Genomic DNA, 19901 nt, shown 5'->3' with positions numbered 1-19901 from the left:
CTTATAATTTTTAAACGACTTCAATTTTAAAGGGTATTTTTTAAGTTGGTTCAATTTCCATCCCATGGTCACTAAGTACTTCCAGGATTTAATGATGGGACCTTGAATAAATCGAGGGAACTCTTCGAAATTAATACGTACAGTGCAGCGATTGACGAAGATCAAGTTGCACAAAATATATTGGCTTAAACCTTCTTATTGATTTTACTTTATGGTCTTGTGTTCCTGGCCATTAAGTACGTGCGCCGCCCTTCATCTATGATTATTTAGGTACGTATTTTTTTCGTTTAGTTGATCGACGGCAAAGGTTACGTTAGAATATCTTATGGTTATTTTTTAAATTATATTTATTAGGTACTATGTATAAGTTTAATACTCTGGATTAAATTATGGGTATCAATTAACAGAATTAGGCTTAACAAAGTTTAGCGCCTATAAAATTTAAAAGTAGTCTAATTTTAGTACCTACGCTAAAAATATAAACTTTTGCAAAATCATCAAGGAAGGCAGGTTGTATTTCAGAATAATAGTCCCATTTACTATGTTTATTGGTCATGCTCATGTTTTCGTCACTGAATTCACAAAACATTGTTTTTTTGCCAAGGTTTTTGTATCACGATGGAACATTTATGCCATTAATTTTATGCATCATTAGATACATTATAATATTGTATCTAATAACATCTACTCAAATAATGATCTTTCAAAAAATATTAATGTACTTATGTTAAATATTAAAGGTAAAACCTTTAGTGAGGTCTATTTCTTCGTATACGAAAATTTAAATAAAAAAGGTTAAAAATACAACATACATACTTAGATATAATAAGTATTTAGTAATCAGTTTCCTTCAGCTTATCTGGGAACACTTTTGGACAACTGTACTTTGTCCCTAGTGATTGGACTTAGGCTGGGGTAGAAAGTGAATGAGCCCCACAAGTGTATCTGCGGTAAAAATGTCTGCGAGTTGGGTTACCACGGTTTGACCTGCCAGAGAAATAAATAAATAAATTTTGGAAAATGTCATATTCGACTTTTAAGACTATTTGTTACGGTTTCTTATATTTTTAAAATGTTCTAGTTTTTACCGAGCCAAATGTAATGTACGACCTATGCAGATTTTTATTCTAAAAGACCCAAGTATTCCTCATGTACCTACTACTTTTACTTACTGCGACGATTCTTTCTTTGTTTAAATATATGAGAGAGATTGAGGTCGAAGAAATAGCTAATGAACGTAGAACATACTAAAGTTGAGTTTAGTAAGTAGGCACCTTTATTTTTTTTGATAATGTTTTGATATTAACCTATTTATACTTTAACTAAGTATTATAAGTATGCATATGCTGGCTTAACACACAAATCTATAAAATACACAGAAAAGTGTTTCATCATATACCTACTTGACATAAAATTAAAATTATGTTATTTTTACATCCTCTTAGTAAAGACCCATGGTCCTATTAGTTGGACGAAGCAGTTGGACATCCCGGACTGGATAATGGTAGGCATCATTACATATATATGAAATACGTGGCAACTCTAAGTAGGTACATACGTCAAAATTCATATTTTATGTAAACATCACTGTTTATTTACACAAAATACGTTTACGTGTGTCTCGATATAGATGGTGAAGCCCCTGGCCCCAACTTTTTTAACGAATGTGATATAACAAAGATGTTTGTTTTTCATAAAAACAAGAAATTTATGAACTTATCAGTTGGAGTAGTAACTCCACTTTAGAATATAATGTACTTAGTAAAGTATTACTAAGTACATTATATATTACATTATAAAGCGAAGAAAATGAACACTAGTCTTTGATACTTATACAACTTTACTAATACAGGTATAACTTATAATATTTTGCTCCACAGCGACCGCAGCAGATAGAAAAAAATATGTAAGTAAATACCTAATTTCAGTATTCAAATTTCATTTGATTGAAAGTGTATCTGATGTATAAAAATATTGAAAATGTAACTAAGTTCTTGCAAAAATTTCCTAAAAATATAAGTGATTTGTTACATATAGTCCCAAATAAAACAGCTTAAGCAGGTGTTATAAATAAAACGATGTCACGCTGGGAGGTACGCAAGGCAATATCAAACCATCGAACAAAATATGTAGATTGGCCTTTGTATATTGCAGATATATAGTTAATTTATCATAGGTATAGTTATTGGATAAACGTGATTGATTATTACTTTATCTTACAACATACAATTAAACTTATTAACCGCCTACCTAGGAGTGAACCTGTTTGATGATAAAGAAAACGATTCGAAGCGGGAAATAGCTGTTTTTCTCGTTTATTTTACTCTGGTTTGGTGAGTGAATCCAGTGGCGGATTTACCTGTAGGCTGTGTAGGCTGGAGCTCTGGGCGGCAGAATGTAGGGAGCGGCAAATTTGGCCTAAAATTGTTGTTATACAGACATGTAAGATCACATAACCTATCCAATTGAGGAATTTGGCGTTTGTCAGTTGTAATACTTTTTTAAGGGGCGGTTAAATTTGAATTGCCTACTGACGGCTCTTGTGTTAATCCGCCACTAGGTGAATCATTTTGTTTAGAGGGAAAGTTAGTTAGTAGTATATCTATGTATAAGTATAATAATATGTATTTTACTGGTGGTATTTGACATCGAAACCACAATAAGGTAAGTAGTTTATCACAATGAATTATAAGAGTAGTAAAATACCTACCTAGTCTATTTTTTAAACTCTTGCATTGTATTTTTATGAGTTTTTATTTTCCTCGTAGGTAATTTATTAAAATGACGTTTAAGTAAGTATATGATTAATTGACGTTCGGACTAATAATATGTATTACTTATTGCTCTAATTAGATACCACTTAAATACTTGGGATCGTAGCTGTGGTATCTGGCGATACGACACGTTATTACAGAAAATAAAAGTAAACATTAATAAAACTAATGACATTTCCTAACTTAGGTAGTGCAAAAATAATCAAGTATAATTGAATGTAGATATTTCTCATAGTCTAGAGGTACAGTGGATGAAATTTAAAATATGGTAGGTACTTTGTTTTTTGGAAAAACCTTTATAAAAGAACAAAAACGCCTCTTCATATTAACTCTGGTTTTGGCTCCGAGTGTGTTATAATTATAAATTGATAGCAAGTCACTACTAAGGCAGGTAGATGTTAATAGGTACGTGTGCTTAGTGCAGCTCTGTATTCAACCATATACAGGGGACGGGGGTAAGGAATTAGGTATTTTTAAAAGTTCAAAATGTATGAGCCAGTGCGACATTCAACAACCACAGTATGGTCGCAGCCAGAAGTCAGTGCGGATAGTGGTCGGAGGCTGCGGCGCCGGCTGTACCCTTGACCGTAGCGATCACGCTCAGTCGCCGCGCGACTCTGCCTACAGCATCGCGTTATGCCGTCAACGGGTTAGAGAAACAAAGCGGCGAAATATAAACAAGACCAACCCCACTTTCAGCACAGTTCAAAGCCATGCGCTGTAGCTGGGGTTGCATTAGCCGCGCCGAGACGCGAATCCACCCTGATTTTCGCTGTTTTAGTGCACGTTAACTTGATCGGTGAAAACTTGGTGAATTTGTGAGTGATGTATTAGTGGACGATTGTGATAAAAACATCAAAATGAAGCCAAGGAACGACGATTTGGACGTGCAGCCGGAGCTCCAGGAGCTACTCCAGAAGCCTAGTAATCTGGCTTTATTACCTGATAGAATAAAGCCGACAAGTAAGTTTAACAATTATTTGAAACACTTTAGAAAAACGAATCTAACATCAAAATAAATAAACATTAGTCATGTCTAAAAAGAAATAAGTAGGTAGTTTTGACTAACGAAATAAAATACCGAAAAAAGGCACAAAAATAACTAGGTAACGTGTTTTTGTTTGGCGACATGTACGGCGCGGTGCGATTTGGTCACACTAATTTGATATAATGTAAAGCAAATCCTTTGTACCAACTCGGGGCTATTGCTCAACCAGCATTTATTGTATGTTTACGTCCAAATTTTAGTATTTATTTGTTGTATGAATTTGCACCAGAATCATTAATATTATCATCGATAACCAAACAATGTTTGGAGTTCACATAAATAAGCAGACATAAGATGATATCATTTATTTTTTATCGGTTTTCTAAGCTTTTATTTAAGACTACTTACTTAAGTGACTCAATAACCTTTTAATTAACTAGTATACTTTGAAATAGTTTTATTATTATTATTCACTTGTACCTAATTTATCTGATTTATTATCAAGTACATTGGTACTAATTATTTTATTGCCTATCCGATACGATCTAATTTCAACACAAAAAAATATTTCAATTTGAATGACACGCAATTAAATTCCATATCATTAAATTTTGCAATGACAATGATCTTTAATGATGTAACCGCCACTTACAATGTTTTCCCATAGTTTCAGTGAGTATTAAATCGTAGATTAAAGTGAACAGTCTTATCATAATTATTATAAGTATATGGTAGGTATTATACCATCGACTACTTATATGTATTTGTATTCAGAAATAAAAAATAAAAAAAATGTAAATTATATTGAAGGAATGCAGCCAGCTACACCTGTACAGGTAATGTCGCGGATTAGGTTAATATATCAGCCTTGCTACCTTGAAATAGCAAGGCTTGCGTGGTTGTAGCAGTTGTGGTCCACCGTACCAGTGATTTGTAGCCCAGTTTTGGAAACGTGACGGTGGAAGCGGCACCCATATTGTGTATAACCAGTTTTGATAAGACGTTATTACGTTCCATGATTTTATTAATATTTCGTCGTATTTCTGAAGTTCATTCACAAAATTTAACAAAAGCCCATCTTACGCTTTAACTACCTACTTAAAAATAAGTACTGCAAGTGGACATCAAACATGTCGAAAATTAAGTAACCTTCCACTTTATTTGCAAATAAATACATATTTTTATTACACATTCTAGTTTATTTTGCACTTTATGGGTGTACCTAAGTGTACCACTAATATCTAAATTACGGATTTTACTCATCTATGTACTTATTTCATTGGCTAGTATATCTTCCGGACGGTGTATGAATTGCCCACACTTCCTATTCTGCGTGACTTCTTACAGCGTGAGTTTTTGAGAGACCTCGGACTTTGTGAAAGGTCTCTCAACTATCATACCTAGGTGCCAAATCTATACATATACTAAAGTGAGTAGTTGAGCACTTTATGGGAGTTATAGAAGTCAAACCATTTTTTTAATTTGGCCTGTCTGTAAGTTTGTTCGCGCATTATGCAAAAACTACTGGATGGAATTTTTATGCGCTTTTCACAGTTGTGTCGAGTTGTGCGGATGGTCTAATTTAAATGTTGATATTATTCTTCATCATCCCGGGTTGAAGCATTGCTTAGAACCCGATATGATGATAAAGACAAAATACGCGGACGAAGCCGCGGGCAAAAGCTAGTCCTGAAATAAAAAATAAAACTTGAAAAATAGAAACTGGCATTTCTCATTATTCACAAGCTTTTTGTTTTATTCACCTCATAGTTCGAAATCTATTACCTATGTTGTATCATGTTATGAGGGGTTTTCAGTAAGATTTACAATTTACAATTAATTTTATAACAAGGGTTTATAATCCATGCCATGTCTAAAGAAAATTTCTGGTGAAAAGTAATATCCATTTCTGTGAAGTTAACCTTTTCCCTAGTATAAATTATGTTGGTGGGATATTTGTTTTACAAAGGCTGTAGTACGATACAAAGGCGCCTTTCGCAGACTGCTAAATGTGTTTTAATGAAAGTGCTTTCAGACGCAAAGCTTTTATGTTATACATTCATGAATCTAAGAGCTTTTCTATCTCTTGAGATTCAAAATTATCTTTGTATGAATTTTGAGATTGTTTATACAAGACAATAAATACAAACGATGAACATTTGGAGTAGAATTAGTAGAATGCCAACATTATGGCATGTACGTATGTAGGTACTAATATAATAAATTATGAATAGCATAGATGAATAGGTACCTACCTATTTCTATGTCTAATTTATTTAATCTCATAGAAAATTAAATAGACACATTAATAAGCTTTTTCCCGCGTGTATTTTCAACCCCCAAATTGGGGTCCAAAAAGTATCCTATGTTTGAATGGGAGTCTTCAACTACATGCATTCCAAATTTCATCAAAATCGGTTTAGCCGTGAGGACTAAACAGACAGAGAGACTTTCGCATTTATAATATTAGTATGGATGTGTATTAGAATTTCACTTCTGACTGTGCTGTTATTTTACTTTACATTTGATAATGCTAGATTTTTTAAATCGTACAAAATTCATTATAGTATATATATCACTTAGTTTGCGTGTCGGGGTTTTAAAAAAATTGCTTGACATGATTCACAGTACAGTTTCTTTTCTCTAAAGAACTGACTTAATCCTGACGCGATCTATTAAGTTTTTTTTTCCTTAGTTACTAGTTACCTAGTCGGAATTTATGTGAGGCACATGAAATGGCTGCGATGTGACCACTGAGCGAGTTATGTAAATAGCGGTCACGGTTCTCAATTTGTAGTGTATTTTAAATGTTTAGCGTGTACGCCGGTGACACTAGACAACATGTGGTTTCGCAATGTAACGCGCTTCTAACATTTTTAATGGAAAATTAAACATCTGTTACGGGATAGTTGACATTTCGTAATCATTTTTCCTATTTCCAGATTTCCGAGGGAGTCGTCTAAATTTTAACATTGCCTACATGATTTGTGCGTGTTTTTGTTGTTGTTAATATTGTAAAAATGTAAATCTATCTTGTCCCTGAACTTCATGCATGTAGAAGTTCCTTTCCCAGGGATGGTATTTCCTCAAATATTTTTTTTAATCTAAAGGTTTTTGAAAACAATTGGAAATTGGGAATTATCGGGGTGGTATATTTGTTTTGTGGGTAAGAATACTTTAAATGGTCACATGATTTTAATGGTCATATCGCGGTTTGTAGGTTTAATGAATGCACACACAAAACACACAAAGCTGGGTAGGGTGCTAGTATATCATATTGACGACCTCGGTGGCGCTGTGGTAAAGTGCTTGCCTCCGAACCGAGAGGTCCCGGGTTCGAACCCCGGTCGGGTCATGATGGAAAATGATATTTTTCTGATTGGCCCGTTGTTTGTAAAATATAGTATCGTTGAGTCAGTATCCCATAACACAAGTCTCGAACTTACTTTGGGGCTAGCTCAATCTGTGCGATTGTCCTAATATATTTATTTATTTGTCATTAATAAGATTGTACATTGCATCAAAATATAATCTTACTAGTTAGCTACGAATAAACATAAGGAAACGTATTTAGCAATTCACATGTTGTAAAGTGCAAGAGAACAACTTTTTAATAAATGCTAAAAAAATTATAAATATCCACTCTACATCGGTACAATACAAGTAGGTATGTACTACCTATATGCAAAGGGCAATAGTCCTGCACATAAGAGGTAGTGTGCACTTGAGTATGTAGTGTACATACATCGGTATACGAAGCATTTTATGTCTTTTACCTTTTAGTGTAAGCGTTGAGTTGTTTCAACCTGATCGAGTCATTGGACTTCTAAATAGCAATGACCTAAGCGTGACTTCGGTACCTATTTAGGGTTTAGTATCCTAAGTTCACCAAGAAGTTGGTTACGGTAAGTACATATTTCATGTTGTTACAAAACAGTGTAAATTGTGTTTATAAGTACATCATAAATATATATTTTTTTGTAATCTAGATAATAGGTATGCTGATCATTAATTGTTGGACTATTGGCATGCATCCTTGTCGTTGTTGACATCAAGCATCCTTTTGCCGGGACCGGGATAAGCCAGATAAACATAGAGTTAAATCGGAATTATTCTTAAGGCTAATTTACATTGATCTAATTACTGGATCCGGTGGTATTGGTTCTGTAGCTTGACATATGAAAAAAAAAAAATAATTGGCCAAGGGGTTTTGTGCAATTAAGAACAAATTTTTAACATTGAATATATTTATACTCAGTAATTGTTCGTTGCCCTTTCCAAGACCTTGCTTAATGAATACTTTGCTAAATGAATCCGACTAGCGCACCAATTTACATTTTGTTAATTTAGATAGGTACCGATTAATTGCAATACCGTACCGAACATAAATCGAGCGTGGGTATACGCTCCGAGGTGACCGTGAAGTTCTGGGCTTGGCCCTAAACCCAGACCAGAAATTACCAGTTTATTAAAATTAAAAGATAACGCCAGAAGAAGTAGATAAACATCATTATCCCCACTACTGGGTGCGGTGCACGGTCTGACCATTCATAGATTATATTTATTTTTAAGAAAATATTTTAAAAACTCAGCTTTTTACTATATTTATTGTCGTCAATGTATTGCTTAGTGTCTTGTTTAAACAAATTTCAATCATGTCACATGAATTGGATAGTGAACAGGATTTATTTAAATGCCAATGTCACGATTACATTATTATAATGTGTTGATTGATTGTATACTATATTATGTCACTGTTAGATTATATTATTATATTTTGAAGATTGTAGATAACAAACGGAAGCGTGCACTTGAAAATTCACGGAAGTGTAATATTAATAATTAAAATCATAAAATTTCTGAACGGAAATGGGGTGACTGATCAATCTACTAGTATGCAATATGCAAGCGCACTTCCGTGCGATAGGAACAATCTAACCTTAGGAAGTGCACGAGAAATAGGTTTGACATACCTATTTACTATAGCAAATCATGATTACCACGGCCTTTTCAGACATTGTGTAAGTTGATTGATCGAAAATCAGACTGCTAATTAACCGTGCAAGAAAAATTGTACTTATCACTAAATACATTACAAATATTTATATATACCTACAGTTTAAAGTTGCAAAAGTTTGAATAGTTAATATTTATCTCTTAACCTGAGCATGAGCACGAGAGCAAATTTGTATTTAGATATTAAAAAAAAAAACTTATTTTTCTTTTGACAGATTTTATGATATAATAATGGTATCATTTTCAGACTCATCTTTCCGCTCATGAAGTTTTTTTGAGAAAATTTTATTGAGTAAGTTAATTTTGGAGTCGACATAATTGTTAAGATAAACTTCTTGGAGTTTTCCAACCTAGCGTGTAGTAAGTAGGTAAGCTATAATTATCTGAGAATTGAAACAATCGTGAAAAACGTCTCGGTAAAATTTATGTTGATCATTTTCATTCATCATGCCCTGATTTAGGTACTGAGGTAGTTAATTTATATTATGAGCCTAGACAGGTCATCAGTGCCGTAATAAATAACTCCGTCACTTACATGGAAAATAGTCAAAATCCAAGTCATGGATCACTATTCAGACTTATTTATTTCAAATATTTAAGATTAAAATAAATCACCAACACAAACATACTTTAGTGTTAGTTTAATTTACGAATAAAATAGGAACATATACCTACTATTGCGACTGCTGAGATTTTTCGTAATAAAATAGCTATAAAATGTCCATAAAAAGACAAAATCGTCATTAAACTCGACAAGTACCTAGACAAAAATGTTATTTGGCAAATAACTTTTATGTTTATGTATAGTTTAAATTGACCATTAGAATATGGCGTATTTGCGTAAATTCAATGTCACGCGTGCCCGGTATACTGTGTCGCAGTTGCGCAATCTGGACTTCAGATTAGAGCATACATTGAATGATACCAGATACTAATTGTATTTATTATCCTAATATTATAATTGCAAAACTGACAGAACTATATTAACTTAAATTAAGTTTTTCTTTAGCATTGGGATATACAATAATTATTTATATACGAAATATTACGAAACTTTTAACGAAAGCATAAGTTATATTGTACCATACCCGCTCCCAGAAACATCGGCAAATCAAATAAAATCATTTTTATTAGCACATCTCTATTTGTGCCATTTGTTGGACTCCCGACCGCATCTGTGGCTGAACCTGCAGCTTATCTTGCCATATTCAATAGATTGAATCGTGAGTCGTTAAAATGAAATAAAACAAAAGTTTCCAAGCACTGTAAAGAAAAGAAATTAGTATATAATACCAGCAGTGTTCCGTGGCGTCTCATTAGTTAAAAATTTTCACTGTGGAATGTGTATACATATCTATAAGCTGCTTGCACTGGGAATTAAACTCGTGAACCCCGCGTTGACCACTTGCAGCAGGAGTTGGTTATATTTCTGTACAATGGATGTTTTGTTTATAGTGCGAAATTGCAACAATCCGTTTAAATATTCAATACAAGTATGATCTTGCCTTGATAAAGCTATATGCTTTATCATGCGTAAATACTCTAATAGTAAATAACATGACGTTTCTTGTCTAATAGGACCAGTTTCCGTTGTTATTCAAATCATGAGGTGTTTACACTGCACATAAGTAATATGAATAATCCTGATTCATTCGATGTATATGAATGAATTAATATTAATGAATTGAATTTATATTTTATTTATAAAAATAATAAAATTAAATAAACAAATTTAAAACTAACAAAATTAAACTTATAGGTAGTAAAAACTTACAAATTAAATATTTACAAAAAATGCCAGTCCCAGTATTGTTTATTAGTATAGCAATCACATTTAGAAAAAACTACTTATTATGTTGTTCCGAATTTTCACATAATACTAATTGAATTTTTCAATTTTTTTTAGACATCCATATACTTTTGGCATCATTACAACTTAGTAAATTTTTGTGTGTATTTGTTGTTACAAAACTAATTTAGAGTTATTTTACTTCAGCATTTATGAATTTTCTTTTGTAATTAATTAATGATAGAATGAATAATAGTTAGCAAGTTACAAGAACAATAGAGTATTCAGTTGGTAGTTTGTAATAGTAACAATGACCTCAATTCTTTACGTAAAGTAATAAAGTTTTTCTAATTGTGTACGGTAACGACTTTGTGTCGCGATTATCTGTCATTGCGATTACTAATTTCAATGATTTTTCGCAAACAAGGTTAATAAAAACAGAGCATTTAAATTAATTAGGTACAGCCAGGGGCAGATAAAACTGACTCACCACCTGACTAACTACCACAAGCGGGTCAGGTTTATCTGCTTCCGACTGTACCCCTGAGTTGTGCTTTTATGGCACTCACTATGTGTACGTACGTACGAGCTGACGTAGCTGTGTAATTATATAAAAAATATCGTCAAAATTGTTATAACCAGAGAAAAAATACTACAATAATTATTATTACTAAAGTAAGTCGTTTAGTAACTATTATTACTATTTATGATTCTCATGAAAATATTCCTAAATATTAAGGTTATTTTTTTAAGTAGGTTCTTATTATTATTTATTTATTCTATTGTATAATAATATGAATAGATATTTATCATTCTTGATATTTAGATACATGAATATAAATCTGAAATTATTGCAATTGTAAATGCACAGAAAGGTCATTGTCATGATGTTCAATGAATGTTAAGCACCGTGATTAATTGACTCATTGCTCAGCGAACATTTGAGCAGGTGTGATTTGGAATTTGGAAGGTACTTACCTGATCTAAATACCGTGCCTAGTCCAAAATTAACGAAAAATTATTTCCATTGGGGTAACCTTATTACGTTAAAAAAATTATGACTCGTACATGTAAATTAAAAAGTAGTTTTGTAAATAAATTATGTTTAAATTATGTTCTAGTATGATCACATTGTTATTGTGGCACAATGCCACAATAAATCCTTTACAGTAACGGTGCTCCAGGTTTCCAAGATACAGGGTTTCAAGTTTGGGAGCCGATGTTTATACTGTGTACATTTTTGTTAAATAAACGCATTTTATTTATTTATTTACATTATTCATAAATAGCAAAAGGTTGCTCCTTGTTTCTGCCTTATAATTAAAATCAATATTAGAACTTAACAACTAAGTATTTTATTTGCATTATTTCTGTATTCAATTAATGATTATCAATTTCACGAACCATTTATCGAAAATAATTGAAGGTTATTTTAAATTATAAACGGTCACTAGATGGCATTGATTTATTTTATTTGTCACGATCACGACCAACTTTCGTCTTTTAGCGGGTGGTTAGTGACATTAGATTAAGATTTTTATAATTCCATCGTAGTGAGGAATGAGGAAGTGCATATTGCCTCTTTTACGTGATTTGCGATCTCAATGTAATTCAAAGCAACATTTCCCTGTTGTGATTAGATAGGTAAGGTAATCCTTACCGTGAGGATTACCTAGGTGAAAGGTAAGTGACCTATTACGCTCTTGATTTTTCAGGATTTCTGAGTTGTTATGTATGTATGTTTTTACTTTTACGTTATTTTTCACCTTCTTCATGGATATAGCATTTAGAATAAATCATACCTTATTTTAGTGATGTCTCTAAGACTTTTGACATAGGCGCAGAAACAAGAAATATAGTAAATGAGTAAATGCTTATTTCAAGGCATATAAAAAAAATATTTTTATTTCTAAGATCTTTTTGAATGCTAATTAGTTTTAGACCTAGACCCAGGTCTTATTCAATGGTAGGTAGTAGACAAACATATGATATTTTCCGCAGTAGGTGTCTCGCGTTATTAATCCACAACATTGCCGCATAACTATTACGCGCAATGGATCAATTTGAAAACTTCTTGTCAATGTTAATTGCTGTGTACTACCTGTAATTATAAGGTCTCGTACTTGATACAGTATAGTCTACTATCAGAAATAATTTTATATATCATCCAATACTCCTAACAGATATCTTAGTACCATCTAATTCTAATATTTTTTGTGATCACAATACATTATCTAGGTATTAGTTACTAAACGAATAATTTTAAAGATGTGTATAAAGAGGGTGGAGAAAGTTTACTCTCACCCTTTATCTAACTATCTCTTGATTATCTATCCCATAATATAATATAATACTAGAAATCCCTGGTCTCTGTGGAAATTAGGCGTCGTGCATGAGCGAGCGTACCTGACTTTTTTTATATCCTATAAGAACGTAGTACATGATTTTTTTCATAACACGATATGAAATCAATATTCAAAGTTAGCATAATTTCTACTACATTATTATAAATGTGTTATTGGGGTGCGAACAGGGGCGGCTCTACAACATGTAGCGCCCGGTATGTAATATATTACGGTAATTTACCTGGCGTTGTAAGATCAAAATTCGCGATAAAATATGTTATATAATGTGAAGTTATTGGCTAAAATAAAAAAGGACTTTTAGTTTTTAGAGTATCTAAGTAATTCTAGTAATACCTATAATATGTGCTACTTTATACAATACTCTCAGTACTCCCTGGCAGCTTTTTGTAGGGGTTGGCTCATACTCACGCGTAGCACCCGTGTGTTCTTTCGCCATAATGTGAAGATCGCTTGAACAATGGTTGCAAGCGGCTTTTCGGCACCCCTTAACAATCGGCGCCCGTGTGCACCGGACCTCCTACACTATAGGGAAAGACGCCTATGGATGCGAAAATGAGGACATCCTGACATTCCCACGGGGGAGCAGATATAAGAAATTAACATTTATCTATATGACTTCTCTATTAAATCATCAGTTTATTTTTAGCTGAGCACCATTTATTGCATACCTCTGCAAAGGTAAATATAACTATCAGCGATCTTTTGCACTTATTTTAAGTAATTCCGATGCACGGAGTGAATAAAATAATGATTGTGTTTGTAGATACCTATATATTTATATATATAAAGCACATTACTGTGTGTGTTTGTAAATATATACGCCGTTATTTTCTTTCTAGTTTTAAGAGAAATGAATCAATATCCTTTCATACATGTTGTACGAGGCTATACATATACTTATAGTCTTGGCAGCTGATAGGCAACAATAACGCCAAGAGCATGCAAAGAAGAGGGAAAGAGAGAGAGTTCTCTAAACTTGAGATATTATAAATTCCTTGTCTAGTAAGCCTATAACTTTGCGTGAACAACAACTTTGGTTGCTAAGCGGGTGCGGTTAGCTATGGTTACAGTTACCTATGGCATTTTGTAGATAATCGTAAAAATCGAATTTGCGTCCGGTTTCTCGATCCAGTTTCAATTTTGCCCATTTAGTGTATATGTATAGGTATAAACATAAACTTATTTGTGACACCATATATTCTATTATGTTTTTTACGACATTCCCAAATGCTTATGTTTAGACTCTTCTAAATAAATCTTGTTTGGTAGCCTCTTCCATATTAAAGAAAACCATAGATCTGCTAGCTACTTCTCCTCCCACGTAGATTGTAAAATTAAATCAAGGGAAAGGGGTAAAACTCTGAGAATTCTTCTCATAGGAGATGGAGTTCTTCTTCTTAGCGTGTCGACTCGTCGAATCACATTTATGAAGAGCCATAAGACGCCACCGATGCTGCAGTATCTGTGGCGTCATACATATCCTTCAAGGCAAGACGGCATGTGGGTGCCATGATTTGGGGAGAGGTACCACACAGGTAAAAAGTTCCCGTGTTGTATCCCTGTGTCCGGAGCCTGTTTAAACTACTTCAATATCGGCCAAGGGAAATGGATCCAGGGGCAAGGTGCTCTGACAACGGGTTACCGGATGGCGCGGGATATCTCTCCCTCCATAGATTGAGCCTGAGGGCGATATCGCGATACCGCCCACACTGGAAGCAGTATCTTCTATCTGGGCTTTGAAGAGCCCATTTAATTAATTAATTTATTTATTTGGTACACAAAACAATTTTACAACAAAAGTTAATATAAAAATAAACAATAGGAACATGGCCAGTTGTAAAACCAAAAACAAGTGTACTCAGCATGATTAACTTAAGTGTCGACAAGTAAACAATATATAAACAAATAGGAGGTAGGTAAGTACTTACATAGTAACAATGTGAGGACAAACAATTTGGAGCCTAAATAAGAAAATACATAATCTTAGATAAATCAAATTATTGATTTAATTGTATAATCAATCAAGTATGAGATCGAAAAATATAGTCTACCTATCTAATTTTCGGTTTTAAAGGTTACATAATCCATGGGATTTACCCATGGGTTGCGTAACCTTTAAACGAAAGGTTACGCAACCCATGGGTAATCCAAGTCCAATCGCAATCCAAGTTATATTCTAAATCTATGGAATATATTTTTATGAATGTTAAATTGTTTATACAGCCTATAAGCACTTAGTTTAGTTTACGAATAGCAATTTCCCTTTTATAAAATTTTGCTTCTTATAAAAGTTTACGAATAGCAATGTCGCATTAATACATAGTTGCTCTACGTAGTTCCGTCTAAGCCTTCAAGTTTATGTATAGCAAGTTCACAAATGTGTACTTCTGTGTGGTGTTTAGAAAAGGAAAATAAATTCGTAGCATTAAAAAACTTCGGACCATTCCCGATATTACATTCCCTTACTATTCCTAGTTACCAGTGATACCAACTTTTGTTTACTGTTGAATTTCATTTGAATGAATGCCCTACGACTCCTTAGAGAACACACATGAGTTGAATCATCATTGTCATCATATCAGCCCCTTACCGCCCTCTGCTGAGCATAGGGAGGAAGAATAGGTCTATTAGACAAATATATAAAAATATTCTATATTAGAAAATAATATTAATGAAATAATATTGATAATGATTTTCTACCAGTCAACAAATAGGTTGGCTTTTTCTACCAGACAACCTATTGGTTGAGTGATAGAAAAATCCTCCAGCTTTAAATCCGCTTTTTACATGATTTTGTAATAATGTAAGTAAACAAATAAAAACACATATGAGTCATGTGCGATGTCAATTGGTTAGTTGCAGTTGAGTTACCGTTTCAATACATTTTTCGAGCATATTGTGCGTATTTCCAGAATTCTTTATGTTATTACAGAAATACGTTAAAGTGTACAATTTGGATTACATGTTCTTTCTTATGTTGATAAATGAGTTTGTTTAATAAGACATCGTTTTTGCGCCACATGGTCGACACTTGTTTTCGTAGGTTGCATTCGTGTGAACTTATTACATTCGGATACTAAATCTTAGAAATAAGAAGAAGAAATTCTTATGACATTTTTTTTACTAGACGGTTATATTGTTTGAAAAACATAATTAATTTAATGCAAAGATCTGAATCCGCAAAATGCGAGTTATATTCACATTTTATTCTTTTCATACTTATGTTCATATTTTAAACTAAATTAATGATTCCTTGACATCAAAATTTTAATTCCGTAAACATTTGGCGAACACTTGGTTTTATTTTAATAATAGGTATGTTATCGTGAGAATTTGTATAAAGAAAATCTTAAGAATGCCTAACAGTATCATTGTAAAATAAATTATTATCTAATTCCCATGCTTGGTGATAAGGAACTACACATGTCAATTAAAAAAATACAGTAAAGTGTGAGTTGAACTCGCGTGAAGAGTGTTACGTACCTACAGTTTATATAATTCTAGTAGGCTTTCCTGTAATCTACAACCAATGATAATAATTATAATTTTTACTTCGAAAATAAAATTTAAACAATATTTTTTCATAAAATCAACAGCGCGCATATTTTTTTCTTGAATTAAGAATATTTTCTGAATCTAAAGGAGTCAGTCGTCTTTTTTTATAAATCACATCGAAACTGTTTATTTTACAATAATAACAAAACTATATTGGAGGTCCCCATTACAAGCCCTTATATGTTATATGTCATTTGCCCTTTTATGTTATATATTACACTAAATAGGGCTTTCATTTCCTAATTTACGCCCCGTTATTTAAAAAATATTTACTCTGCACGTTTGTACTTGGGTCATAGGATTACACCATCTTACTAAATTTCACCTGATTTGGTCCAGTAGATTCGGAGCAAATTGGCTGTGATAAACGGACGGACAGACGCATGAGTGATCCTATAAGGGTTACGTTTTTAGATTTTTTGTACGGAACCCTAAAAATTGAAACTTTGTGCCATGACAATAAACAATATGATATGGTAAAAATAAACCGCGTGTGTTAGGTAATAAATAAATTTATTTTTAACATAGGTGCTTAAAATTAATGACAGTAAAAACTAGTTAATTACACATTATAAGAATATTTACACAGTCGTGTTTACGCATATAGTGATATAATAGAGTCATAATTTATAAATTAAAATAATTTTATAATTAAACTACTGGTCTCTTTTGGCTGCTAATAGTGCCGCTAGAGAGTATGGATCGCTGTAGCCAAAATCTGGGGTGACCATAACTTTGTCATCGGAATATTCTTCATCTGCAGACGCGGGCGCCGGCGACGCTGCAATGCCCACGAAATCATTCACACCATCAAAGATAATGTGGAACACATCAGAGAGTGTGTACATCCCAAGTTTCCTCAACAGATTCACTTTAAACTGCTGCAAATGAATTTTGCAATACGCAAATCCTTGAAAAAGTAGGTCTTCAATGATCTCCCTGAACTGATCCTTAATAGCAAGAAGCACAGTTCCGAATTCACCCGTCCTTTTGGTGTGATGAGAAGGCTTCAAATCAGCCATTTCGTATTCAGCGTTTTCTAAACCGACGATGTTCAGGTCTTTGCCAATAGGGGAAGATGTCGGTGAAGCCAAGCTTCCTACTATCAGCGTAATGGCCACTAAGCTTGTCAGGTAAAACTGGAACATCTGAAATTAAGGAAATAATATTAATAATTAAATAACTGTCTGTCATGTAACGCTTATGTGAGAAACCTAAAAATACTCAATAAATAATTTCACGATTTTCACTGAAATGAATTTACATACTACCTCTAAAACACCTATTAGAACACTGCTTTATCGGCTTTTTCACTTGATGCTTAAAACGTGTAGATTATCCACGTGCAGATTATAGTAAAACAACAAATAATATTAGCGTGAGCGATCGTGAAGAAGGATATGTAGATTATGCCCTTAATATATATTAGTGAGGTATATAAAACATTAAATTAGCTCTTGGTTTGTAGGTAAATTGTAAAAAAGTGTAAATTTTAAAGCCTCATTATTTTTAATACACGTACTTCTGAATATGCATCATCACTTGGTTATTATTTGTAAGAACAAGTTAATTTTGAGCGTAAAACTAAGATTTCATAAGGAATTATATATATATGGAAATAGCTTACCTTGAATTTTTGTTTGTTCTTGTTAGGTATTAATGTTTCTTTATGTTGCACTTCAACTGATGGTGTGTTGAATATGGTAAAATAATCAGGAATAGCCTTTTTATATGTCTTAAAAGTTATTAATAAATGGGTTTAGGCAGGTCATTACTTAATATCTAATAATTTTCCCCATCATATTAGTAAATGAGTTAAGAATATACGTAATTTACACAATTCTTTAAATTGTCTATCTACATTATGGCATCCAAAGTACTCGTATTAGTACGGATCAACAGCTCATTAATTTGGTTAAAATATATGAGTCAAATTATTGCACTGTCAATTAGCGTAAGTATCCACAAAATCGATGATTTATCATTTGAACATTTAGAAGAAGAATAAGTTAACTACTAGTTACTAAATATTGTTCAGCTTAGAAAATCTATTATATATAAATTATATAAAATTAAAATTAATTAATTTCTATATCATATTATTATTGTGATCAGCATTTGATCACAATCATAATATGTTTTAGTATACCTTTTGACCATGTACTTTATTGTGTACTTACATTGTTATATTACTGATAAAAAATTATACATAAATTAATATTTAAAAAATGGTAAGCCCTTCTGGCATAATAGGGACCAACACTGTTTGAATGAGTTTCTTTCGGCATTTCTTCTCAACAGTGGTCGTTCCGAAATGCTAGTAGTTTGTAGCTTTGGTAAACATCATTTAATTTAGAATATGACGTGAAAAAGTGCCTGTGAAGGCCTAATTTTTGAATAAATGATTTGTTTTTGATTTAACAATAATAATAAATTTTAAATAGTTCTAAATTTTAATTAAACAAGACATGACATACAAAGCTATATTTACATTTGAGCTAGTGTCCTTGGGGCTATTTCAATTTGTGTGCATTATACACATAATTATATATTTATTTTATTTTTTATACTAAACATAAAATAAATATATTAAGTACATATATTAAGTACATATTAGTGCTTAGCAGATGACAAGGTAAGGGATATTAAGCAAATTTGATTTAGCTATGTCAAACTTATGTAGTGTATAGTCGTGTTGTGTGTAGGCTTCGCGTTGTCATGAAGGGGTGATGTTATCGGTACTTATTTTTTGACTAAATCGAGCCATTTGTAGATATTTGATAGCTTGTTAGTATTTTTTATTGATTTTTTTTAATATGTACACATTTATATAGGTCAATACGTCTATTCATATTCAGCTTTTAACTATATTAATTAACATAGGTATAATCATGATTTTAGAATGATTGTTAATATAGATGAAGTACGCAACAAAGTGCGGATTTCAGACTCGTGTGGCAATGAAAATGAGCGCTCTCTGAACGAAGGGCGGGCGCGCGCGCCGCCTTTGGTGCGCCCGCGCAGTGATAATGTATCAGTTCCAAGCGAGCCGGCTCGCCGATACGCTGAATATTACTCATATTACTAATTATTAAACCCGAATTTAAATCATTACGATTTAATAACCCAATTAATGAGAAATTTACTTATGACCAATGAGTGTTAAGTGATAAGTTAATACAATTGAGATAGTAATTATTTTATTAGTCAGCAGTATGAGAAAGTGTTTCAAAATGGGACTTTTGAAAAGTAAGTATATTTACAATATGCATTGAAAATACTTAACGTCATTTTTTAAAATATGAATAAAGAAAGGTATCTACAATATAAATAAGTATCGTCATTTTTAAGCAAATTAAATTGTGTTGGTAAAAAAACTGCCCTAGGTTTTAATATACCTATATGTATACATA

The 19901-nt window shown here is 32.5% G+C and overlaps 2 protein-coding genes across 3 annotated transcripts in view; one reads left to right on the top strand and one right to left on the bottom strand.

Annotated features, from left to right (window-relative positions):
- The first annotated feature begins 3285 nt into the window (after positions 1-3285).
- Positions 3286-19901, top strand: part of LOC128671788 (organic cation transporter protein-like) — a 37460-nt gene continuing 20844 nt past the window's right edge. The window contains exon 1 of one of the 2 annotated variants that reach the window (XM_053748547.2): positions 3286-3737. In XM_053748547.2, coding sequence (XP_053604522.1) covers positions 3635-3737 — 103 coding nt within the window. In that variant the 5' untranslated portion in view covers positions 3286-3634. Of the gene's footprint in view, positions 3738-19519; positions 19738-19901 lie in introns of those variants that run through there. The other variant, XM_053748548.1, reaches the window with a different exon arrangement.
- Positions 17042-19568, bottom strand: LOC128671789 (uncharacterized). Its single transcript, XM_064436123.1, has 3 exons — positions 19416-19568; positions 18116-18223; positions 17042-17636 (listed from the first exon to the last, which is right to left on the bottom strand). The coding sequence occupies exons 1-3, from the start codon at positions 19566-19568 to the stop codon at positions 17145-17147; spliced, it is 753 nt and encodes a 250-aa protein (XP_064292193.1). The 3' UTR covers positions 17042-17144.

Source organism: Plodia interpunctella, chromosome 8 (genome assembly GCF_027563975.2).
Source record: "Plodia interpunctella isolate USDA-ARS_2022_Savannah chromosome 8, ilPloInte3.2, whole genome shotgun sequence".
NCBI classification, from domain to species: domain Eukaryota; kingdom Metazoa; phylum Arthropoda; class Insecta; order Lepidoptera; family Pyralidae; genus Plodia; species Plodia interpunctella.
This window is presented reverse-complemented; position numbering and strand designations above follow the sequence as displayed.

Coding starts and splice junctions, on each gene's coding strand:
- LOC128671789 (XM_064436123.1), bottom strand. CDS start 19,568: ATGAGTAATATTCAGCGTATCGGCGAGCCGGCTCGCTTGGAACTGATA. Junction 18,224..19,415: donor TGAAATCCGCACTTTGTTGC/GTACTTCATCTA, acceptor ATAACTTTTAAG/ACATATAAAAAGGCTATTCC. Junction 17,637..18,115: donor AGAACAAACAAAAATTCAAG/GTAAGCTATTTC, acceptor CCTTAATTTCAG/ATGTTCCAGTTTTACCTGAC.